Below are 25088 nucleotides of genomic sequence, written 5' to 3'. Positions count from 1 at the left end.
AACAATTTGTTTCATTTTCGTTTTACGTTTGCGCCTACCTGCATTTACGAAAAAAGTCCATTTCTTTCACACATTAGTTTATAAAAGAGCTAGCAACACGCACATTAGTTCAGTTATATCATTTTTATTGTTGAACCGTTTAGAGAAAAACAAAATGTTTGTAAAAATTATCATGTAAAAGCGGCAAAATTTTGAGCTGATTTTAGCAATACTACATCTTTTTGAATCATTGGTGATTAGAGAAGAACGCCTAAAATATACATCTGTTGTCGTTGTTCAAATTGAAACGATTTGTAAACAAATTAATAAGAATTAGTCATCTCACGACAGCACGAAGCGATATCGTAGTCGATTTGCTCAACAGTTCGGTTTCTGTTTTATTATTATTAACGTTACGCTACGCACTGTTACGTTGCATTACAAGGACGTGCAGCACACGGAGCTACCTTAAACATTAAAATATGCTTTTCGTTGCGCACATTCCTTCATCAAATCTTTCGAATCGTCAACTCTTTCTGCTACTTAACACCCCCTAGCTGGTTAGAGTTACGAAAAGCGAAAACAATCTTAATACGGCTGCATTTAAGTAAGGAACACGTTCACATTTTGCTTAGCTTTGGCGCAACTTGGTTGCATTCCGTAGTAGTTCCCGATGCCAGTTTTTTTTGTTTTATTTAGTTTTGTTTTGCCATGTGATGCCAAAGAGCGATGAAATGAAGTTTTCTTAAGTGTATACGCAATCCTTTGGACACCTGTTAGAGTTTGCTACAGCGGACGTCTATCTAGCCTAGAGCTAGAGATGCCGAGCATTCCCGGCTGTCCATATGGACCCGCTTCCATGATGATTATATGGCAACATTACATTTATTGCGTAAGGCATGTCCGTTTATTATTGTTACGTCGATTTACCGGGGATAAAGTAAAAGTTCTGTTTATAATTTAATGTATTTTCCAGAAGCAATGAAAGCCATTTACTGCCTTTTGGCTTTTTTAAACTACTCTCCGAATATGTCTCACCGCGAATACTCTTCTACTTCGAAAAAAGAAATACTTCGAGCCCTCTCTACCTTTATCTCTATCGTGGTGGACGGTTTATTTAACCCACCTTTACTAGTGCTCCCTTACCCATAACCTCGACGACGTTGACTGCTGCTGCCCGGGATCGGGGTCGGTTTGTAGCAGAACGGTCGCATCGTGTTGTTCCACTGACCGTCGTTACAGCCGAATAAGGTGGCCGGTTGCAGATGCGCCGGGACATGGAAGCCCTCATTACACGTCACCTGACAGGCGGTTCCGTTAGGCACGGACAGCTCACTGCTAGCGCCACCACCCTCGTTCTCTTTCAGATCGCAGGCAAAGCGCCCATTTTCCGGCGGAATATCAAGCTGACAGTCACCCGCCATATTGGACGCATTGCTATCGGCCGCATAATCGTCGGACACATCTGATTGGAGAGAAGAGACATATGTTTATTTGTGTTCAGAGAGGCTGCTGGCTATATTCGCATCTTAAAATTTAGAGGATACAAAATATTGAGAAAAAAAGTTGGCCTCCTCCGATCGAAATCCCTTACCATTAAATATACAGTACGGTTCCTCTCCTTCCCACAGTTCATTCTCGCCACATTCGACGTACGAGTTTGGCCGACTCAGGTAGCCCCCGCTGCGACAGTGGAACGTGCACCGCGAGCCCCAGATGTTTTCCAGGCTGCAGCTAACCTTGAGGTCACGGTTTTTCGGCTTGTACCGTTTGCATTGCTTCACGATTACGCGGTAGCGCAGATCGCACGTCAGCACCGTACTGCCCGTCTGCTTGCTGACCACCTTCGCCATGAAGCTGTACGGTGGGCCGTTCGAGTGAGGCAGAATGAAGTTCATCCGGGGGCCGAACAGTGTTTCCAGCTCGTACAGTTCCTTGGAAATTGGGCGCCCGTTGCAGGTGGACAGGCATGGTGGTTCAATCAGCACACCGTCCAGGCCTTTGCGAGCGATCGCCGTCCGTTCCGGCGGGCAGCTTATGCAAAGATCGCCAACCGTTGTCGACTTTGGGTGCAGTGGTGAACCATGATTGCGTCTGTAGCCACCAGAGCCACCGTTACCACCTCCGCCACCACCACCACCACCCCCAGATACCAAGTGACCGGGAGCCTTAACGCGATGATGGTAACCCTGTGGTGGGCGTCCATTTTTTCGCTTCATTGAGGGAGCGCGATGTCGATTTACCTGGAAGAGATGTGATCGATACGGGCGATAAATCAACTCCCCGTCCTTGAGAAGGTCTCTCAGAATCACCTTACTTACCGTCGAGTCGGCTCTGTTCAGGTACGTTAACGTTCGGTTCTGATCTGGCGCCAGAAATGCATGTGATCCCATCTCGAGCGTTATGGAACCTTGCTGGAGGTTCTTGTACACCATCGGCTGTTGCTGTCTAGTCGATGAAACTCTGCTATAGGTGGAGGAGGAAGGCGAGATATGGTTAGTCAACCGGGACTGGTTAGTCAAGTGCACGAACAGAGTGTCCCCGTCTTCTTTCCCCACTATACACATTTATCTATAACATTGAAGGCACGCACATGTACAGGCAACAACGGGGCATGAAGGGCATAAACGATTCTACCGCGACAGCTCACTGCTTAGGCGGAATGATTGCGTGATAAGCGTTCGTTTGTACTGCAGATGCAAATCGATAAATCGATACGACTACCGCGCGAACTTCTCCGTCTGGTGTGTCGCGTGTTTCTGACGACTTGTTGAATTTTGTAGTGCTTTTTAATTATTAACTTTGTACAACTTTTTACAGGGAAAATCGTGCCAAATGGGTGGGAGAGGGAGATGAAAACTTGCTTACCGATCGATCGATTTGCTATGGTGTCTATGAGTGCTAGCGGCTACTACTTGATCGCCGGTTCCGCCGGTGTTACTGCGCCCGCTACGAACAACTCCCGTGTGGTGTATGCGACGCGGTCGTATGTTTCGCCGGCTCGACGTGGTGCTGCTGCTACTCCCTCTACCCGGTACGGATGTTGCTAGTGGCGTCGGTCCACTCCATAGCGGCACCACCATACCGTTTGTTTGCGAAGCGGCGGTGCGTTTGGTGAGCGTACTGGCGGTTCTGTTGAAGTGGAAATCGAGCAAGATACTTGGTACCGTCGGTGGGAGGGCTGAACGAGTATGTATGCGTGTGTGTGTATATGAAAAAAGGAATAGATCTTCTCATGTGTGTATGTGTGTATGCATGTCGATCGAGCTCTCGAGAGGAACATCAAAGGATTCGTCACTAACAAATGGTGGGAAAGACGGTGGTCCGCCATGTGTCAAGTGGCACTATTGGCCATCATCTTAATCTTGTCTCGTTGAAATACGTTTTTAACAGGCGCGTGCATAAAAACTGCACAACTGTTAGATCTTCTGTGCACACACGGTCATATGTGCATATGCGCAATATGTGCGCAAGTAAACGCAGATTGAAGGAGTGTAACTGTGTCGCTGGGCGATATGTGGCACTGTGTGGGGTTTAGGATTAATAAGCATCGAGTTACCGTGTTCACGTTCACTTATCTAATCTCACCCGGCGAGGTGCCACAGCGAGTATTTATGTATCCGAGACGATCGTGTCCGGCCCTGAGAGCCTCATAACTCAGCCTGACGTGCAACACTAAACGCTTGCGTTAAAGAGAGATGCGGGCAATATTGCTGCAATAATGCTACTTAATGCATTACAAAAACACTGTACAGTATGAAGTAAATGGCTTGTATAATTAAGTTGAAGACAGCTTTACATTGTAGCGCATGATAGCGATGATCAGTCGTACACACTGGTTATTGTTTGTTAGTATGCTTGTTAAAATCCGATGGTCTATTAGGTAGACGCACTAGCTTTTACAAAGGTAGACAAATTTAATTATTATTAAATTGATATTCTAATGTAGGACGCATTAAACAACAAAGAAGAATGACTCAAAAAATGCTAAATTTTGATGGAGGCATGTCTGTCTGGTCCGTTTTCCAATTTGAAGATGCCCCATAATGGACATTACGAAAGCAATTCCATACCGTTCTCATCCCATCAAGGATGGGTATTTAAAAATAACAATCTCTGTCTGCCGCCAGAAACGATCTCGTTTCAGCTCGTTACCGATCACTCAGAGACGCTAATATCCATTCTTCATTGGTTTCAATTATGATATTAGCAATCTTTATCTCCCACCAAATGTTTTTTTTATTAGCATGCAACTGTGTTAGACACGATCAAGCTGAACAAATAATTCGCTTGCAAATCATAGTAATTACACACCAGACACACACCACGCACGCAGACGAAGCAACACTCGGTAACAGGTGGTGTGGTCTGGTTTGGCGATGAATCAGAAGATGAACCGCGATCCCCGATCTCGGGGCGCGTCTACAGTCGCGTACGCAATGATCTCTAAATGCGCGCAGGACGTGAAGCAGGACGTCAAAACAAAAACAGAAACACGGATAATTGCACCCCTTCTTCCTTTGCACGGGTTTGCGGGAGAAGTTGATCGGTTAATAATTCCCAAGCTCCCTCCTCTCATCCCCAAATCATGTTGGTGCAGCTTCTGGGCAACTTCCGAAGAGGCGCGGCGCGGTAGAAGTGCATAATTTGGTTTTATTTCCCGCATTTTCTTCGCATCATCATCATGAGAAGGGGAAAATCTTCGTTGGAGGTCCGTTTCCTGAGGGTTCTAGCGTTCTCGGGGTGTAACCAAGTGTATCCGGGCCGGTTTTTGTGGGTCAGCAATGTGGAAATACTATATCGTACATCCAACGTCCTTACTTCCACCCAGTTTCGGCCGAACACCGCGGTTGTGTCATCTGCTCAGCGGCCAGGAGGGCTTGCGGAGAGACGCTTGGGGATTTGCAACCGGTATGGCGAATTCTCTTCATCAATCATTCCACCCTTTGCCGACTCTGACTGGTCGAGGATGATTGACGTTGGCGAAGACTAAATGTTTGTTTACCGCTGGCGGACGGGGAATTAGCACGCAACAGCGCGCCACACACACACACACAATGTGGAGGAGCAGAAGGAGTGCAAGTGCAACTGCAAGTGGTGTGGGGAGAATGTATGCATTTCGATGTGTTCGTGTGCGTGTGCATGTGGGGGTGGATTATTTGTCATCGGGCAGATAAATTGGTTTATTTAGCGATCAATGTCTAGGATTGATGACTATGCAAATTGAGATGCCGTGGCCTTACTCTGGCGGCTTTGGAGGAGAGTGAGAGTTATCGAGAGACGACATGTGACTTGGCAAATTATACGCCATCGTCGGTATTAAGTCTTGTAGTTTCGGATTGTCAATGTCGTTAGGACTTATCGTGTTATGACTGTCCAATTAGGGCAATCAGAGCTCAAGAAATGGCGAAAGTATGTAGTGTACACTTAAAAGCATCCGCTGGAACTGGCACTCCACGCCGGAAGTCGTTGATCGATTACGGTAAAAAAGAGGCAAAATCCTATTTCAATCGATGTGTCTGTGTGCCTGTAATCGGCACACTAATTGACATATCATCTGCTAATCTAATCGAAGTGCCTTTTTCCATCGCTTGTTCGACTACACGAGCCCTGCCTGCAGCGTAATAATACCTCGCGGGATGCATAAATTGAAAATGCACATTTATCTTGCACCGAGTTGGCTGCCCGTTGCTGCCCAGAAAGGCAAAAGCAGCAAAGGTATATATGAAGGCATTTACATGTTCGTGTGAATTGAAAAATGGAAAAATGGAGTTTTTGTGTGTCTGCCTCTTTTCCATTATTGCAGTTGGCTACTGGTTCCTTGTCCAAGTCCGGTTGTATGTACTAAGGCATGCTAAAAGGTGGTACTATTCCACTGATTAGGGTCAGTCGATAAAGATGTTTTACTACCCATTATGTGATCGTTAGCGAGCACAGTAGTTTGCCCTTTCTTCCTCATCAGAGTTATTAACACCATGCATTCTTGTTGCTAAAAGGGCTCTACAGCACCTTCGTTGCCACCTTCTGATGATTGCGAATTTCCACCCACCAGGGACTAGTACCTTTTGATTGAACTAATAATTCACGCTGGGCGAATTCGCTGCGGTTCCAGCAGCTGTAACGATCGACCCGCTCCATGTAGCTTATTTTATCCGGAAGGCTTAAATGGCAGCCAGTCTGCAAAGGAGTTGGGCTTAGCGTTCGGTTGGTGCAACCGGCTGCCAGCTCGGGCAGTTACAAATGAAACGGAATATAAACGGCTAGATAAATCCAATGGTCAATAGCAATGTCAATTAATTAATTTTTCACCTCTTGTTCCCTCGCGCAGGGTTTTACCTCTGTTCTGTGCTGGAACATGGTGGTGGCCCGCCGAACGCTTGAACACGCGTCAAGCCGTCGTCACACAACATTGGCGAATGGAACTCCCGCTAGACTGGACAGGGCAGCAGGCTACCCTTGGATCTTGGCACACACACACATACAGGCATTGAGGGGTAAGTGAATTAGAAAATTTACATACTCGCGCCGGTACACTTGTGCGCGCAAGCAAGTAACAGCTTTGATCGTTACGGAATGGAAGCGACCGCCTTCCCTCGACGGTAGCGAGATTGATCTGTTCTGTCGTTTGGCGTTGTTGTTGTTGTTGTTGTTGTTGCGGAAAGAGTTGCTCGAAGATCGCTGGAGCCACCGGGATGCAATACAGGGGTCGAGCGACTTTCGGACGAATTGGTTTTTAAATTGCAATCGCAGTTTTATTAGGTTACCGGAGGCCGCATTCGAATGTTGATTTGCTACAGCGAATGTGGTAAAGCATTCCTTTTAATTGCAATGCTAATACAGCTGTACTGTAGAGCTATATGTTAGTAGAAGTGATAACTTCATTAAGTCACCTTCTGGTCCCCGGAGAATGCCTTAAGGTCTCCACCGCGATTAAACCGCGATTGGAAAATTGAAACCTCACGACAAAGGCTCTCGGAACACAGTTTTATTGGTTGAAATGTTTGAAATAACTCCCCCCGTTTTTTTGCTGAACTGGCATCTTTGGCACCCAATCGAAGCGACAGTTATGATCGCAGGCTTTATTAAAATATGCAACGCTCTATTGAACCGGCAATTCAAAATGGTAAGATATGAATTCTGTTGCCGTTTTCGGCTTCTTCTACCTTCGCTTATCATGCCTGATTCGATTTTAGCACTCCAGCAAATGAGATTGGAATGCAAACGCTGACCCTAGATTCGCACGGTGACTTCGTTAGCTATTCATTTGGAGTCAGTTTTGGCCCTGGTTTTCTCACCAGAAAGGATGGGCTTTGAAAAATGACTTTTTAAATGGTTTGCATTTCATCGCCACACGGAGGAAAAAAAATAGAAACCTTCGCATCTTTGTATTTCTTCCGCACAGTAGGGTGCCTTCAGTTTTGGGCTAAATGAGTGGAACGAAATTGTATTCTGCAGCATCATTAGGCAGACAAATAGTGTTGTGTGAATGGGGTTTGCATGTGTGCAGGCGCTACCTGTGTCCTGCCGGAGCGCCGCTAACTCGAGTGAGTCTTTAATCCTATTAGCAGCAGAGCAGATGCAAATTGACGTGGTCCATAGCAGTTTGGGTTTGTGGTGCTCCACACTCTCAGCAGGTTATTATCACCCACAGCCAGAGACCTCCAGCACCTTGTTTTTATCGATCGCGTTATGCACCATGGGGCGAGATTTTTCACCAACGCCAGTCTGTTTATTAATTAAGCAATCTTTAAAAGGCGTCTGGAGGCGAGTGGACATTGCAGCAAAAACGCAAATGTGTGGCTTGTAAAGACTCAATATGGGATTATTAATTCGGGGGAAAACAGGGAAAAAAGAGGCATATTATTAGCGTAGCACAACGGCCGAACAAACAAGAAAATGATCTCGTTGGGAAACTAATATGTAATAAAACCAAATTCTTTGGAGTTGATATTGTGCTGCGAGCAAAACTTGTGAAGAGTAGCGAGAGAGAGAGAGCGCGCACCCTCTGGACCTCCTGGGGTCATACGACTTATGCATGCTTGTTCGAACATTCTGCCCCGCTGTGCCCGTTTAACCATTAGGTGGTTGGCAATAGCGTTAGTCGCTACCAAAACGCTCGCTCGTTTGGATCTTCCATATGGGACACCTCATTAAAAATTTGCTCCAAGGTTTTTCGGGTTTTGAGGACCGTAATATGATGCGGGTTGGAGCTGTGTGTCCGCCAAATACTGGAGACTCCTAGCGTGCACTTGCTCGTCTATAAATCAAACAAAATAGTTGTGCGTTTTGGTGCTGAAACACAGGGATCGTAGCAACTGCATGCCATTCGCAAATCCTGTTCGATTCGGTCGTTGTTGTAGTCGTCGTAATACTGCACCCGTTTGCGAGCGTCATGATTAAAAGCGTTTGATAAGAGAGAAGGCATGCATACAGCCGCTATAAAAGATGCAGATCGACTAACGTTGAACACACACACACACTAACACACGCACAAGTTTGTATACAAGATGCAGCAGCAGAAAGAAGAAGAAAAAACACTAAAGCAAACCTGTTAGTTATTCCATCGGATGCATTCGATGCAGTTGGCTCGATACTGTAACTTCTCTGGTGGCCCATTGCAGCAGGTAGGGTTGCTGTGCGAACATGAAAAGAAAAAGGGAGCGAGAGAGAGAAAGAATGGAAATTATATAAAAAACGTGACAAAATACTAACAAAATCCAAAATCCTATTACCCATGTTTTCGTTTACGGTGTAAGGAAGCGGTGGAAAAATTAATCCAAAACACCACCCTTGATTGGGAAGAGAAATTTCACACACCAGCGCAGGTCAATTATTAATGACGCGTCGGTTGTGTTATTTAGCTTATACGGTCAATTATTTATGATTTGTACACGCTTGCCGGTGCGCAAAGTTTGGCATTATAAATCAGACGCCAAAATTGCATTCCATTCGCCAACGAAAAGGAGCTCGGGAACGAACCGCAACGGCTACGGAGCGATCCTGTAAGACACTGTGGCGGCATCGTGAGGGCAAAAATCTTGACTAATGTGGCATAAGCGAACGAGAACAGATGTGATCATTAGCTTGCAAACATGTATCCTACTTGTCATGGTGCTTTGGCGCTTTTGAATCATAATTAAAATTAAGTTTACCATGAACACACAAGAGTTGAGGTTTGAAAGGCATTGAATGATCGTTAAAAGCCAGTATTACATTGTACCACTTCCAGAGACTACAAGAAACATAAATAATACGCCCCCAGGGTTCCAGGGTATAAGTTTATTCAAATTGAGCGTTGTAATCGCAGCGTAATTGAAAGACGGTAACACTGTTGTAACAGACAAACGGGCTGACAAGCCGCTTGCCAAGCGTGATCATACCTCCAGAACGTAGTCAATCGACCGATCTGATGCTTCTTGCCGATAAGGTAGCAATCAGGCTAAGAAGCTGTCAACAAATTGAATAATTATCGGTGACATTAATCTTTTCGACCCGCCGGCACTCGCGCACTGTTGCGAAGGGGCACCCCTTCGGTGTGATCTTTCCATCTAATGGTAGATAGTTTCTTCACACCGGCTAATGTCACACCTTCATAAATCAAGGTATGATTATCTGCGCTAGAGGATCGCTGGAGCATATTTATATGCATGAGGCATTTTTAAAGCGTCATAATGCTCCACAAAAAACGTCTCTGATGGTGCAAAATCAGGAGTTTTTTTTTGCTGCACACCACAAAAGAAAGATAAAAGACACGATTCGATTGTTTCGAGACAAGTTTCTGGGCGAAAAGAAGCGGATCAAAACGAAAGATAAGTAATGAAGTGCATTTTCAGCAACTGATGTGCAGTTTTGGACGCTCCAAGTTTCGGTTAATTAAGCTGATAGGCGTTTATTGAAAGGCTTGATCGTGATCGCGTGATGCAACACGAAGCGGATTTTTTTGGAGCTACTGTTGTTCATTCAGGGAAGAACGTTAGAAGGACCATCTCGTTAGCGCCATCGTTGCGAGAGAATCGATAATGGAATCGGAGATTTAAGAGCTTTTAAGAGTTTTTGGAACAGAGATCCCAACGCAGAATGATCCGGCTTGTTATTCCCGTTCTGCTGTTGTGGAGAACAACAAGGGAAGGCGAATGTCCTGAAGGGGTTACGTACAAAGTACCATCCGAAAAAGGAAGGGCGATAAATAATACGCTTCCAAATGTAGCACATTGACCGATTTTAATGCAGAAAGCGGGACCGGTTCTTTGACCACTCTCTGGATGGGATCCACTTGTTCTTGCCTGTGTATTTGTGCCTTTCAGGGGCATTCATTGATCATTGGTCTTCTTTTTTGGATTCTAACGATCCTTGTTGATCGATTATGATAACTTTTTAGACCGTAACTAAATACTTGAAAACTTTTGCAATGAGCATACGATCATCACTGGCCTGGTAGGAGCTGGTGCATCTATCAACTAGATCACCTGATCCACCCCTCTTGCAAAGCATTGAACTCGTAGGTGTATCAATGAAACTAACCATGCAAATTCCATCATTGGCAATGAACTATTTTTAGGTCTTCCTGTACCATGTGGAGGATCCGATTTCTTCCGGTGGAGAAATGATGCACGTCACCACGCCCCGCTCCCTGACGTCAGCTCGGTCCGATAGTTTGAAGTGAAGCGGAAGCCGTGTGCGATCGTTTGCAAATTCTATTTGTTTATCAAATTCCCCAGTGGGGAATTTGAAGAATGTGGAAAATGTGGAGGATATTTTATTTCTTTGCAGGAATTTATAGGAATTTGCAAACCATTATTGAGGGGAGATATTGCACAGATGCAATGCTGTGACGAAAGCACATACAAATTCGAGATGTAGAACAAGAAGATGACATCTACCAGAAAGTAACTGGTAGTAACAGTCTACCAGTCATGATGACATCTACCAGAAAGTAACCCTGCCCATAACGCACACAGAATCTGTACGCTGTCGTCGCTAATTAATTCTTTCCCAAACGGTGACGATCCATTTCGGATGACGATCCCGGCCGCAAACCTTGAAGATCGTCTGTTGCTACCAGCAACTAATAGCACCGGGCAGTTATGAAGTGTTCACGCAGTATGGTCGACAGCCTGTAATCATCTGGTAGCTCCCCGGGCCACTAATTGGACGCTGCGTTCAAGACGGTGTCTGTTTTTGCCTGTTTGGTTCAGCAAAAAGTTCAACATGTCTGGTATGGCCTGTCTATAAGAAAAAGACGCCATCATTTTGAGGTACATCAGCTCCCAGTTGATACAACTTGATGTTGTGTGGTTTACCGATCCTGATGCACCACCTTCCCGCCAGGCGTAAAGTACGCAGAATGACTTTGCGAGGGGAAAAACGGGCACCGGACTCAACTAGAGCGTCAAACCGTTTTTGGCAACCTGTCAAGACGTTCATTAGACGCACGTACCCAGCGTATCTGCATCTGCAACACAATATGTCATTTAATGTCCCGCTTTTTTTTGCTTTTGTTGCCCTTTCTGACCTCTAACGCATACTGCATTCTGTAACGATTTAGCCCTGTCATCACCACCATCAACTTCGTTCGGGGCGTCTCTTCCAAATAAGTGGGTGGCGCCCCTCCTGGAACACGGAACAGGGGGATGGTAATTGGGATCTTTTGTGGTGGGTAAAGGCTTTCAATTTCTGCACCCTACTCTGCCCGCCTAATTGAGGCTGTTCCGCATCTGCAGCGATAGTTTGCAGATAGTTTCTGCTAGTTACAGGGTATGCTAAAACATCGCAGCCAGTGGTCAGTGACGTGGCACAATTGAATCCCGAAGGCGATGCGATGCGTGTGGGCTGTAAATACTGCCGCAGCGAAGGGTCCTCGTGGTTCAATCCAATCGAAGGTGGTTATGACCCGTTGGTGGTGATTGCGCGTACGCAGTGCAACGTGACCGGCTGCCCCGTTTGACAGTTGACACGAGTTGACTTACGACGCCAATGAACTGCTCGACTCTTGATGCTCTTGAAGGGACAGGCCGCAGTATAACGAGAACACTTTTCTCACTTTCCAGTGCCAATTGGAGGTCAAGATAGCTTGGCGACGGCAATGCACGGCTTCATCACTACGTCCGCTGTTGACGAAGTGCACTTTTCACACTCCATTAAAACAGGACGTGAAGGATATTATGGATATTATGTTGTGGTTCCTGTGCGAAACCGCGCGCCGACAGAGCACACGCGCAGTTGGTTGTTTACTGAGCCGTTTTACATTTTATTGCTCTCCGTAGACTTACCTTTGCTCTACCTCTCTACATTCAATATTGGTTTTACGAGCCCCGGTGTGTGTGTGTGTGTGTCTGTGTTTGCGATACCGACGAAGGAATTGGCCTTCGGTGTATGATTTATGGGCCCCTTTTTCACACGGAGCGTTTGTTGTGCAAAAACTGTCTTGATGTTTGCGTTTGTTTTCCAGGGATCGGCGCAGCCAGCGCTCGGTCGCGGGACCGTTTAATATAGGTTTCGCTGGGTGGAGGCGGTGGTTTGCAGCTACCATTCGGGGACCGTATTCCCCCGTGTGCGCTGCATCTTGCCGCAAGCTCGCAGCGGGTGGTGAATTAGTTTTTCTACCTTTCGAAGCACATTATAACCTTTCGGGGGGTGTAAGTTTAAACAAATCCTCTTTAACGCTTCTCGGCGCTCAGGCGCGCAGGCTTTATCGATTCCAGCAGAATTTGCAAGCAAAAAGTCCAATGTGCTCCAACGGTAAAGGCATAAATCTATTAGCAACCGATACCGGAGCAATCAAAACATTTCAGCGGCGCAGACCACGAGAGCACGCTGTGTGTGTGTGCAAAAGATTAAAAGCCAATTTTTCTTGATTTTTCACGGGTTTGAAAACTATTAAGAACAAAGAGCTAAAAAGCCTTTATCTTTATTGTTTTTCTGCGTTTTTTTGGCATTTTGCTCTCCATGTGTGGTGGTGGTTGGTGCAGAGTTTTGTGTGGCGGCAATATCTTTATTTATGATGCGGGGAACGCTATGGAAGTACTTGATTTATTGGCACAGTTTGTGCCAATGCCGCTTCGCTTGTGTGTTTTGTTTGGCGGGGAATACATTTGCAACAAAAAATTGTGTTTTTTCAATTTGTTTTACACTCTGATTTGTGTAATGGGTTTTTTTGGAGCACAAAATACGCGACTAAAAGCATTTCCTGGGATCGGAGAGGATATGGAACGATCATCGTGTCCCTATACCGTCAGTTCGCCGGTGATCGTATCCTGCGCGTGAAAGTAAATTTACGCTTGTTTATATAAAAATCTGATTTCAGAAGATTTCCGCCGGCCACTCGGTAATGAATGTCTGGAAGCAGATGTCTGTCCACGCTTTGACCAGAACACGCATGAATGATCCGCCTGCCAATTCATGCCACACTGAAGCCGATTTAGTAAATAAAACTTTCACCAAACCCATTAGCGATTAGTATTTTTAGCCGCATTGGCTGCGCGGGGAATTAATTGGTGCGGGTCTGCCGAATGATATGACATCTTGCGGTCACGTTAGGCACATTGCGCGCGGGCAGGGCCCAGAAATCACACATCCAAAACCCACATGCACAACCCGGGGAAACAAATGGTCCAACACCTTAAAAACTTCATCACGTCGCTATCGCATCGTTGTTAGACGCCGGGTTAGGCGAATGATGGATGGTATGTTTTGACGATTTGCGCTCGGCGGTTAATCTTACGTATTGCCGCTACGATCGCTACGGAGGCGGAGGCTAGAGTGTAATGTTTCCCACCGCTTTGCAGTAGCTGGGCACCAGGGAAGGCAGATAAAATCTCCGCCAGTCAGTTAAGTGAGAGAACGAGAGAACGGTTTGGTTTTGTTAGCAGACGTCACGGTGTCTCGGTCTGGGACCGCGGGGATAGTAGCGAGAAGGACATTAATTCATCCGATGGATGAGTTCACTCGAGCAGAGTTTTGTATTGGTCGTCTCATCTCGCGTAAGCGTGAGAGAAATACAGGAAAAGATAAAAAGAAGCGCGCGTATCGACAGTCAGCCGCGCTAGTTTGACTGCGAAATGAGTTACACTTATTTATACGCTTGTTTTAAAGCGTTCACACTGTTTTTTTGTGTGTGTGCAGCTTGTTGTACAGATCGTTAGGCGACAGAAATGACTTCAACATGGTGTTTTACGTTCTCAAAAATGCACCCCCAGAAAAAAAAAACGCTTAACTAAATGTCAATCCCAACAGTTAGGAAGAAATAATGGAATTTGGTTTTTGGTCTTTGCGAGGACATCGAATGGCAATGGTCAGCGCGCGTTGTAAATCAATTGCAAGCCCGTGGAATGTTGTTTGTTTTCTACTTGCAGGACTTGTCATTCCGTGTGCATCAAAATTGCAGCTCAAAGTGAATTATTTCTTTGCTTGTTTGTTTGGCCTTTTGCGGTTGGCTTTGGAGATGATTAATATGCAATTCGCAGTGTGTGAAATGTGGATTTGAAATACCCGAAATGAGCTGCTCAGTTTACCGTAAAAATGTGATTAATGGCACTGAGCGGGTAGATCCAACCGTTTTGTTGGCAAAAGGTTGCCGTGTCATAGTGAAGAGTGAATTTGTAGCGAGTAAAATTTGCATCCCTTTTTATTGCTATTATATGGACCGAATGTCCGAATAGCCGTGCGCTTAAGTGTATTTATGAAGCGTTTCCACTATAAATAGACATTCCTAAAAACGGGCGAGTTGTACATTGCAGAATAGAAATGGAATGGAAGCGACGGCACAGCCACTAAACTGTTTGCAGTAAATATTTATCCATCAAAATGGTTCCATACCGTCACAAGTACCAGCCGCGTCTGACGCGAGTTTGATTTGATCCATGTGATTAGTTTTGTTTTATTGCAAACCAAGCAGCAATGGGCAAGAGGGGGAAAGCAAGGGAAAGGAGAATAAATATTTGTTCTACTGCTGATCTCTTGCGGCGACCTTGAGGCGACCGGTAGGTTTGCTGCGGTTCACTAGTGCACGAAAAATCTGCAAGCAATTGTGGACGATCGAACTCTCCCCCGGCTGTGCTGCAGATGTGTCTTCGATCGATCGCGCTTGAAGCTGTGCGGTTTTAGACGTTTGTGGTAGCAGCGCTTGTCGTAGCGCAAATTGTTTGATCGATGGACTGGATCGATCAAATTGCTCAATAAATTCGACACCATACTGTCACCGGATGTGATCGTGCAGAGGTCGACCGTGCTGTCCCCGTTCGTTGGGCGAACAAGCAAGAGAAGTTGAGGCTGTGGTTTTGCACGGCCTGAAGATTGATGTAGATACGTGCAGACATCGGAATTGGCATGTGTCACACGTGTCGTTTTATCATAATTTAATAGCATTACAGTTGGGAACCTTTTTTTTGCGTAGTCTGATTAGATAAAACACACCTCCCGATAAAGGTTGAAATGATGAGCAAACACGTGAATAAGTTTTATCTTGCTTCTCTCGCTCGCGGCAAACGTTTCACATTACGGAACACTATTCTTGCCGAAGCCGTAATCCAAGATAAGTAGACGCTCTATCGCTCTAGCACAAACATTGGCACCACTGGTCGGCTTGTGCCTGCTCACTATCGGCAAGCAGCGGATAGAGGAACTTGTTAGAAAGGGGAAGAAATTTTTGCTAAATAAACACCATCACCCAGCGGGTGGAGACGGTGATGTGCGTTCTTGTTTGTTTGCATACGTTTGCAGCACACACACACGCACACTGAAAAAGGAAGGGTTAGCAAAAGTACTTGAGGGTGGGTGAAATTTTCTCCCTGCCCGCATTCAGTTTTGATTGGCATTCCTCGCTCGCAGCCGAATAGTTTATTTGGTTTGCCTTTTGGGGGCGGAAAGTTTGGTAGGAGGGAGCGTGGCTGATTTTGTTTCACAGCTGGTACTTAAGCGATCTGCTAAATGCATCGTTAGCCACGATTGACGTAAGATCGAGACCGAGGACCGAGCGTTGGGATGATGGGGTGCGCTATTTAAAGCTCTGCTATCCCGGTGGACAACAAATGGCGTTCAATTACCGTGGGTATGGATGCTTTATCGTACTATCAACATATACAACCTTCAGTTAGAGTGAGACCCGTACCAAATCTGCATACCGGGAAGCGTGTGGAATTGAGTAGAGTGCCAGAGTTCTTCAGATTGAGTTCTCGCGCACACCATTCCTAATGACAGCGCATTAAAAAGTCATCCATCTCCGTTTTCCAATTTCCTCTTCTGTGGGACGGGAGTTTATTGTACTTGCGTGCGCTCTTCATTAGGCAGCGACATTGATGCATCAATTCGTCCTGACCTGTAGGAAGAGCCACGTCAGAGCCTTTTGGAATAGAGACGTCCGTGTGCACTAACTGTCAACTGGCCTCGAACTGGCTGGCCATGTGTAGAACAATCCAACTAGTTGCTACTGCTGCTACTACTGCAACTAACTAGCAGTACGTCTGTGCTGCTGCTGCAACCAGCTCTGCACACGCTGATGGTGATTGATGGCGGTCAGTTAAGTGAATCTAATTTCCTCGACCCGGGCGACAGCGCGTACTCGCGACACGTACTAATTAAACTACTAGGTCCTGTTTGTTTTGTACACACGACACGGGAAAAATCGTTTTGTGTGTCCGGTGTTGGCTCTAACTCTATGCCGTCGAGAGTGTGCATCCAGACCGTTTGCTGGCCGTGATCTATCGTTGCACCATGATCGGCCCAGCGTATTGTACGATGACATCTTGATATGCTTAATAGATGATTAGGTCGACATGGGAACAATGTTTGCGGGCAATGTTGAATGGTTGACACGAGCTAAATGGGGCTGCACTTGAAACCGAGGGTAGTGTGTATGATTGACGAACGCCATGAAGGTATCTAACGATCTGTGTGATTAGGTTCGAATGGGAATTGTAATGGATATTTATTCTAGCTGTAAACCTTGTTGACGTGACGTGTGCGGACTTGCTGGCTGGCATTGGCGCACGTATCGTTGGGAGTGGAGAAACGAATGAAAACATGAGAAATGCATTTAATTTGTAGAATGACAACATTGGATTTTATTGTAAAATATTGGCTACGTTCTGTGAAGCTGTCCAAAGGACCTGTTTCTGAAAATACGCATATTTCAACATATCTTGCTCATTATATCAGGTTCAAGCTCATTATACTGAAAAGAAACAAAAGATCTTCAACGATCGTGTGCAATAAACACCCAGCAGCGAATGCTAAGATAAGCTCGCCGAACGGGAAACCAACCAAACCATAGCCGATGCACATAAACAACTCATTCTACCCTGGTGTTCTGTGTGACTAAATTGCGACACAATACTGCTCAAACGCTACTCAGGCTCGCCTTGGTCGACCCTTTCAGGCGGCTTTTTTTTTTACTCATTTCTGTCGCGTGCGAAACCGGCAGACCAAAACGTACGTAGCGCCACACTTGTTAGTTGCAGCAACAGAGCCGGGGGACGATCAAGCAAGCCTTTGCTTCGCCGAGCCAGACACCCGCACCAACGAACCCGGGCGACGGGCGTAATGACGGGCGAAATTATGATTCAATCATGGGCGTAAATAAAATCGTTGCAATCGTTGAATTTTAATTGACTGTCATATCGGAACATGTCATCTTGAGAGGTGGGGGTATACTAACCAGGGGGAACCAGAGCAGCTTCGAAGAGGAGCAGTAGAGTAGTAAGAGTAGTGGTAGTAATTTAGTCACAGCAGGGTATCGAGTTGACCCACTACTACGGCGTCCCGTGTGTCCAGTGTCGTCGTCTACGAGTGAAGTGAGCCATTCTGTGCTGCATCCGGGACGTGCCACGGAGTTGCGTACAGCCGTACGGCGGCACACCTCTGCTGTGCGAGGGACAGAGAAGATAGTGCAAATAAGATAGGGAAGATTTATTGAATCGAGGTTTTTTTGGTTTGGGACGGGCCGCAGTTAGTTAGACGCCGCAAGTGTTTGACGCCCTCACCAGTATCCCCAGGCAGACTGGTCTCCGTCATGTCTGCTCGCCCGCCTGCGGGTCAGTGGAGGTTAATGGAGTGTGATTTTAGAGTTGACAGTTTCCAAAACTCTGTGTCCACCCACGCCAAGGATGTGGCTAGACGGGCGAGCTATTGGGCATCGCGCACTCTGTTCAATGAGGTTAATTTGGTCAGCTTGCGGTAGACGAGACGCCTATTGGGTCGGACAAGTGATGCTCCGATCAGCTAAACGGTAGACAAGGTAAACAGTTGTAAAGAAAAATGCACCTCGTTTTGCGTCCTTCCGGATACGGAGTTCAGTTCTATTTGTGAGCTAATATATTTAACACTCTTTACTGACACGGACAAGATCATTGATCCTTCCGCGGGATAAGAAATGTTTGCTTATGCCTTTTGGCAATTTGTTCGCGTTTTATGCCTGCAAAAAAATGGGCGAAAACAAGCACGAAGCGTTCTTCACGCGCGAATTCCAAATATTTTAAAAGGAAGCAGTTGTTAAAAATAGCTCCTGCTTCTCACGTCGATCGCAAAAGTAAAACGCCCAAAAAAAGAAATGAGTAATTAGCTAACCCCCGGGGTGTGTGTAGGTGAGCTGATCTTCTGAAGTGACGATCGGCAGTCTCTGTGTAGTTAGCCGGCCCGGCCGTCTATCAAAGTTGATGCGCATCTTCCCGTTGGCTAAAGCGAATTTTGCTGCCATCCCGGGTATTTACTCCTTTTCTGTGGTGTGTTGAAAGATTTCCCCGGGAGGAAGGTTAATCATTCGGGATGCAAACGATTTTCTCTTCAAAACCTCATACACCAACCCCCGTGTACGTGTACAAAGTGGCACTTCAAGCTTGAAGACCTTGGAACCTCCCAATAGTTGCAGCACGTGTTCCGAGCGCGGGTTTGTTATGACTTTCTTGCGTGGGATAACAACGGCAACGGTAACGAACTAGAGATTTTACGAGCTTTTTGGGTTATTTTAGAAACCTATCGTAACCATTCCGCACCGGTAGATCACACCACCACCATCGGTGAAACGGTTTACGTTACGAACCGCAGAAGATGATGAGCGCGATCCGCCTCTTGGAAATATGGAGGTCCACCTTCCCATTGACACCTCATTTAAATGCGAGCGTCTTTTTCACGTTTGCGCTGGGTTGCGCTTTGTTGGGACAGTAAAAAACTGGACGATCATCATCGATCGGGGATCGGAGTTCGATCGACATTGGAGTGCGCGTCTGTCAGATATCAGTTTCAGTGGGTTCAGTGGTTCGCATCTAATCGCGTCCGTCTATCGAAAGCCATTTTTTCGTTCCCTCTCTCTCTATTGGAGCCTCTCTTTCTCACTGTGGACACATCCCGACATTGATCGAAATGAATTTGATTATGGTCGGTTGGAGGGCAAAAGCGATAGCGCACGTTAGTTAGCGTTTGCATAATAAAACGATTTAATTTAACCAAAGGCCATTGAGATGATAATTTAATTACATTTTTTTTGTATCTCCGTACGGAACTTGCGGCGGCATTCGCGTGGCTTCACATTTATATAATTATTATAAATGTTTTCGGTCTTTTGTGGCCGGAATCGTTGTGGCGACTAATGAAGTTTACATCGCTTGTTTGGTGTCTGTCCGTCCGTCTAATGTTATGGGATGTTTTCTAGCAATATTTATCCGTACGCTGTGATGATGCTAGGCAAATATTTAGAAAATAATTTACCCGTTCGCTCGGTTCTATTCTCCATGTGTTTCCAATATCCACACGGTGGTTGAAGCAAAGCGGTACCGCTGGACGACGACGGTACATTAGCACCGGCAATTTGCACCGTGAAAGTAGTTAGCTTTCTGAAGTAGGCGCTAAAATTAATACGCTGTTGACAAAGCCACTTGTAGACTTATGGCACGGAGAGAGCTCTTGAGTTGATGGCGTGAAATGGGCACTTTAGCTGTGCGAACAGTGTGGAATGTCCAGAAAGAAAGCAAAAAAAAAATGGTTGTAAAAACGGCTACTTAATGGTACACATTATCGAGAGTGTCAATGTGAAACATCGAACTCGATCGTACGTGTTGTCGCTTTTGTTTGTAAAAGTGTATTTGCAAACCGCGAATACTTTGTAGTCTTGTTGGGGTATCGTTTTTAACGTATAAACTGTGAATAAGCTGTGAATATACAGTACAGGAAGAGGTAATTAAGCCGAGGAAAAAGCATCATAACATAAGGCCATCCTTTAACGAGGAACAAAAGAGCGGTTCGAATTTCTCCCTTAACTTCATTGTTATCAATCATGCTCGTTATGCGCGGAGGTGCTGTACAAAAGCGTGACACGGGCATTGGGAGCACTTGGCACTTGTGCTTAATATTCTACTTGACCTGAAGCCCTGCCCTACCGTCCCAGAATGCAGCAAAGGGGACCCGGCTGACACCAGCAAAACAATATGTTCATCAAGAGCGAGCACATTATCGCATTTGGAGAAGCCAACGGGGGGGATCTAGCGGGGGGATCTACATCTACGTTCGTGTGATCGTGCCCAAGCGTTCACATAACCTGAAGAATGCAATTAAATTTCAATTTCTCTCCAACTTTCGCAAACTGCTTCGCCGCCGTGGTCTGAGGTTTCGCAGCTCGCTTCCAAAGTGCTGCCCCCAAGATACGGTGCGTTGGGCGGCTCATCATCAGGCCGGTAAATGCATGCGTGAGTAATGGTCAGTCATTTGTCAGAGCGCAGAGTTACTCACGGGAGTTGTACATCCAGTAGGATAGAGTAGAGCTGCGAGTAGGAAGGAAAAAAATGAAGCCATCCATTTCTACAGCCACCTTTCCGTGCAATAAAACATGGCTAAATGATACACTCCCCACTGAAGCGCACGAGAAGAGTGTCTTTGGGACATATCTCACCCCGAAGCGTTCGTCACGTGCGGATCCTGATCATATTACGGTAATTTATGTGGTTGGCTTAAGAAGTGATTACTTCCATTAAACGCCCACCAGGTAATAACGGGTTTACAAATTAACGTGAAATAAATTAGAAATCCTTGCCAGCGAATGGCAGATGGCTGCGAGCGATCGTGCTATAACGCATTCTAACCTCGCGGTAGTGCTAGTACCAGCCTACTGCGGTAGATTGACAGTAAGCGTCAGCCGACAGATGGCGCGGGAGAATGTTTATCTTTCGGCAAAACCCTTGTCTCCATGTATTATGACTTACCTGTCAGAACGAACAGCACGGCCAGCGTCGAGAGCACGATCATTTGTCGCCCGGTTGACAAATGGTACCGTGGAGCGTGACGGCGACAGGCGGCAATCCGTCCGTCAGCAGCACCGCCGCCGCCACCGTGTTCACTCCATTGCGGGCCCCATTTGTGCGGGGCGTTCGTTGACATTTTTTTGTCCACCGCTCAGCTATTTGAAGATTGCAACACGCCGCTACACACTACTGCCTGGGAAAGATCCGATTTTCTCACCCACCGATTAGCACGTGCTTAATCTTGCGAGTGGAAGGAAACTGTCCGCCTTCCGGTTCTTCACTCACTTCGGGCTATGTCGGGGCACACTTTACGCGTTTACACTGAAAGGATTGAATTCTGAAGGAGAAGAAAAGAGATATTCGTCTAGTGTTTGGCGCTTGAGGTTGGTAGGTGTTGATTGTTTGGTTCCGTTGAGAATTGTAATTTGCTGACACCGCACACAACACCGACAAAACGGAACAAAGCTGATTCCGGGTGCTGATGTCACTGAATTTTAGTTTGGCCGCACGCGTGTCACTCTTTTAGCGTTGGTGATCGTGATCTTCAAAACACGGGAAGAGCAGCGGTGCAGCGCCACTTTCTTTCACGCGTCTCTTGCTGTTGGGCGTTGTAACTCTTGCTCCTTATGCCCTTATGTGTTCAGGGGCGGGGTGCTGCTGCTGCTGCTGCTGCTGCTTTGTTAATTGTCATCCGGTATGATTTATGTCCGGCTTGTACGGTTTCGGCAGTTTGCAGTGGCGTTGTACCTCACGATCACGTCTTTGTGTCATTTGTTTTCAAACATGAAACCATTAGGCCACGCATCCAGACGAATAAAGCGACACTCATTAACTCTTGAGCGAGCGAGCGGAGTGGATTATTTTAATCCTGCCTGCCCCGTGGGGGACACATCTTTTCCATCCCAAGCAAAACACAACGCAATCCCTAACCTCGCGAGAGACATACCAACAACAACGAAAAAAGAAACAAATAGGCAAATAGTACAATCTTTCCCCGTTTCGCCACGCCAAATGACGAATGATGGGCCAACAGAATATGGCCTGCGTGATCGTGTATGCAAATCATCTCCCGCGGCACGCATACGGTGATAAATTATGTTTACAAGCCACACTCACCACACACCACTGTATGTAAATCTCGATCGATCGGTCGGTCGGTCGGTCGGTCGAGAATCGCGCGCCGGAGCTAAAGCTCCACCGAAAGGCGGCAGCCACGCATCCCTTACCTAATTATAACATTCCACGCAGCTAGCAGCGCGGCATCGGCAGTGAAACAATACGGCACCGCCGCCTGGTCGGCCGGCGTGGTTATGAGGCCGTGGCGTGGGAAAAGATGCCGCCACACCGAAAACGGAAAGCGATTTTTTTGTCTGCGATTTCGGGAGAGTAGTGTAGTTAGGCGCGTGTCTGCCAGTTGCTCTGGCCGGGCATGACAAATAGCGAAATAATCTAATCATCCCTACCCGGGCTGGCTGGCCCTGGTATAGGTCCAGTGTGCCGAAAGTACTGAACATTTGTCAACATTTTCGGAAAACAGCTTTTACGGTGGCGGTGTCTTTTTTGTGCGTCTTGTCGCGAGGATCGCGTGCGTGTGCGAATACGTGCGATGTCCTAAAAATGGTTGTAAGCTTTGGGCATGCAGGCTGCTTCCAATTTCTTTAATTTGTAAGTCGTGCAGAATTAATGTCTTTTTAATTCTTGACTACATCTAGAGCTAACACCAATTATTGACCATAAAAGAAGCATGGTGTTTGAGGGGTAAGAGTTTCTAGCAAACAACACCCGGTAGAAAAGAATGCGCCATGCGCCATCTTTGCTTGCCGATCACGTCCAGAAGATCGTGCATTCTGTTATGACCCATCCATACTGAGTGTTGCATCGATATGAAGTGGATTAAATTGTACAATTGGCAACATTTATCAATCCTGGAAGCAACTCGTTGTCTTTATTTCTTATAAAACAACTCCGGGAATTCTGTAGTTGGTAAATGTTGGTAGCAAAGTACATTGGAAGACATTATGCATTCATGCTAACACTCGGTGCTAAATGCTTACGCTCGATCGCTCACTGATGCATACGAAATGCTTTGCGGAGATCTCTTGGACACGGTTCCAAACCCCAAACCAGGAAAACCCCCATTCTACAGAAGGTAACATAATTGTTCGCCTTTGAATTATGAATAGCAGGCAGCATTTGGATGGATTTATTTAATTGGCCCCATCCTGGAGGAAGAACGCACGCGTCGCTGGTAATGGTTAGACCTGGCGCCACGGTCGCGTAATATATGCAATCCCGGTGGCGATTTATGAACTGTAGTTTCGGGCGTTGGTTTTGGTTGCTTTTTTGGCAGGTCTGTTCGGGTAAGGCAAGTGTGATCTGGTGGGCTTCTCGCTGGAGTGCTGCTAGTGAAATAGATACCATAAACAAGGGAAAGATTACGGATCTGCGTAGGTTTCTCCTTTTCCGGGGATTTGTTTTCACGCAAACACACAGCACCGTTCCGTTTCCCGCGCCCGGCGCGCGCGCGCTCTCCCGCACGTTTGACGATGCATCATAAACCTCTGATCTGTGAGGTTGGCCGTTTTTATGGGGCTTTAATTAAATTGCTTCTCGTGAAACTACTCACCGTCACTAGCTGAGGAAGATCAGGGCAAAAGGTGAAACATCTTAAGGCGGTTTTGTTTTATGGATGCCCCTTTTTTGTTGTTGTCCGTATGGTAACGGTCGCGAGATATTTGGCGTTGTTGGGGCTGTTTCGAAGCGATAAGACCAGGACCTCAAAAACTCAAAAAAAAAAAAGCATTTGTACACAAAAAAGCATGAAGCTGGAAGTATTTTAATTTACACATAATGTGTGAAAAATTAGGTCATTAATTTGACTAAACTTGGGCCGGAGCTGGGAATTGGTCTCAAACATTCCAATCCACTGAGTCCGGCGAGGGTATTTGTCGAACAATCAGAGAGAGAAAAAGAGAGAGAGACACACACCGAGAGGGAAGATGTTACGGGTGTTCCGTAAAGAATAATAACCAATTCTTCGATCCCGTTTTGCGACCAGGGGCATTGGGGATGCATCTCGCTGCTGCTGCTGCTGCTGCTGCTGCGCCGTGTGGAATGTGGAGCGACAGTTTTAATGGAGTATCGCCATCAAAATGAAATATGATGGACCATGTCAAGGTGTGTACGGTGTGCTTTTTTTTCTTTTTCTTTCCGAATCACATACAATATGCATATGAGCGTGCACCTGCATTTATCGGGTACAATCGATCTTTTTTTTTTTAAAAAGGGAAAGAATCCAGGGCTTCAGATATCATACAAAGCCATATTGTGTGTGTGCGTTGCGTGGAATAAATTGACATGCAAGGCGAAGGAATATTTTCACAACAATAATTACCGTAAAAGTACACACATTCGTAGCAATTGCCAATGTAGCTTTAAGCTCCTGTTTGTGTTGACTTGTTAGCTCTGACGCTTGTTCGTGTCACAACGAACACTGCATTTTTTTGTTGGTGCGGGTTAATCCAATATTTATGGCATTCGAAATATTGAAGTCTAAGGAAGCAGAGTGTGGGAATAATTTTACGATTTAATACGTTGCTTTAATCGGATTAGGTTGGGATTTTGGTTGAATGTAGACTTTATGGTGTAGTTTCTCCTAATTTTAACTCCAAGTAGCAAGTTATCCAATTTAAAGTTGGAATAAGATCGTCCCGGAACTGCTGCAGTTACGGTTGATAATTGACTCACTTTATCTGCGGACGTTGCTACAAAGCTCTTCATTCGTCAGGATGTATTTTGCCTGCCCGTGGTCCACAAAATCGAACACTTTATGTTCTCCCCGAAGGGACTACCTCACACCAAGCGTGCTTGAGTGGCACATAAACATAG

General features: G+C 46.1%; 2 protein-coding genes across 11 annotated transcripts in view; one reads left to right on the top strand and one right to left on the bottom strand.

The window, feature by feature from the left end:
• Positions 1-108: 108 nt before the first annotated feature.
• The window catches only part of LOC121600622, a 28173-nt gene continuing 3193 nt past the window's right edge, over positions 109-25088 (bottom strand). For 7 of the 10 annotated variants that reach the window (XM_041929377.1, XM_041929379.1, XM_041929383.1 and 4 more), the window contains exons 2-7: positions 21162-21537; positions 8528-8612; positions 2848-3111; positions 2301-2445; positions 1574-2222; positions 109-1444 (exon numbers count right to left, since the gene is read on the bottom strand). In XM_041929377.1, coding sequence (XP_041785311.1) covers positions 1122-1444; positions 1574-2222; positions 2301-2445; positions 2848-3111; positions 8528-8612; positions 21162-21336 — 1641 coding nt within the window. In that variant the 5' untranslated portion in view covers positions 21337-21537 and the 3' untranslated portion in view covers positions 109-1121. The remainder of the gene's footprint in view (positions 1445-1573; positions 2223-2300; positions 2446-2847; positions 3112-8527; positions 8613-21161; positions 21538-25088) is intronic. The other 3 variants (XM_041929384.1, XM_041929386.1, XM_041929387.1) reach the window with 3 other exon arrangements.
• LOC121600621 (pickpocket protein 28-like) overlaps positions 6329-25088 on the top strand; it is a 32852-nt gene continuing 14092 nt past the window's right edge. The window contains exon 1 of the mRNA XM_041929376.1: positions 6329-6473. The gene's annotated coding sequence lies outside the window, so the exon portion shown is untranslated. The remainder of the gene's footprint in view (positions 6474-25088) is intronic.

This window comes from Anopheles merus, chromosome 3L, assembly GCF_017562075.2.
Source record: "Anopheles merus strain MAF chromosome 3L, AmerM5.1, whole genome shotgun sequence".
NCBI classification, from domain to species: domain Eukaryota; kingdom Metazoa; phylum Arthropoda; class Insecta; order Diptera; family Culicidae; genus Anopheles; species Anopheles merus.
The sequence above is the reverse complement of the archived record's forward strand: the minus strand, read 5'-3'. Positions and strand labels throughout refer to the sequence as shown.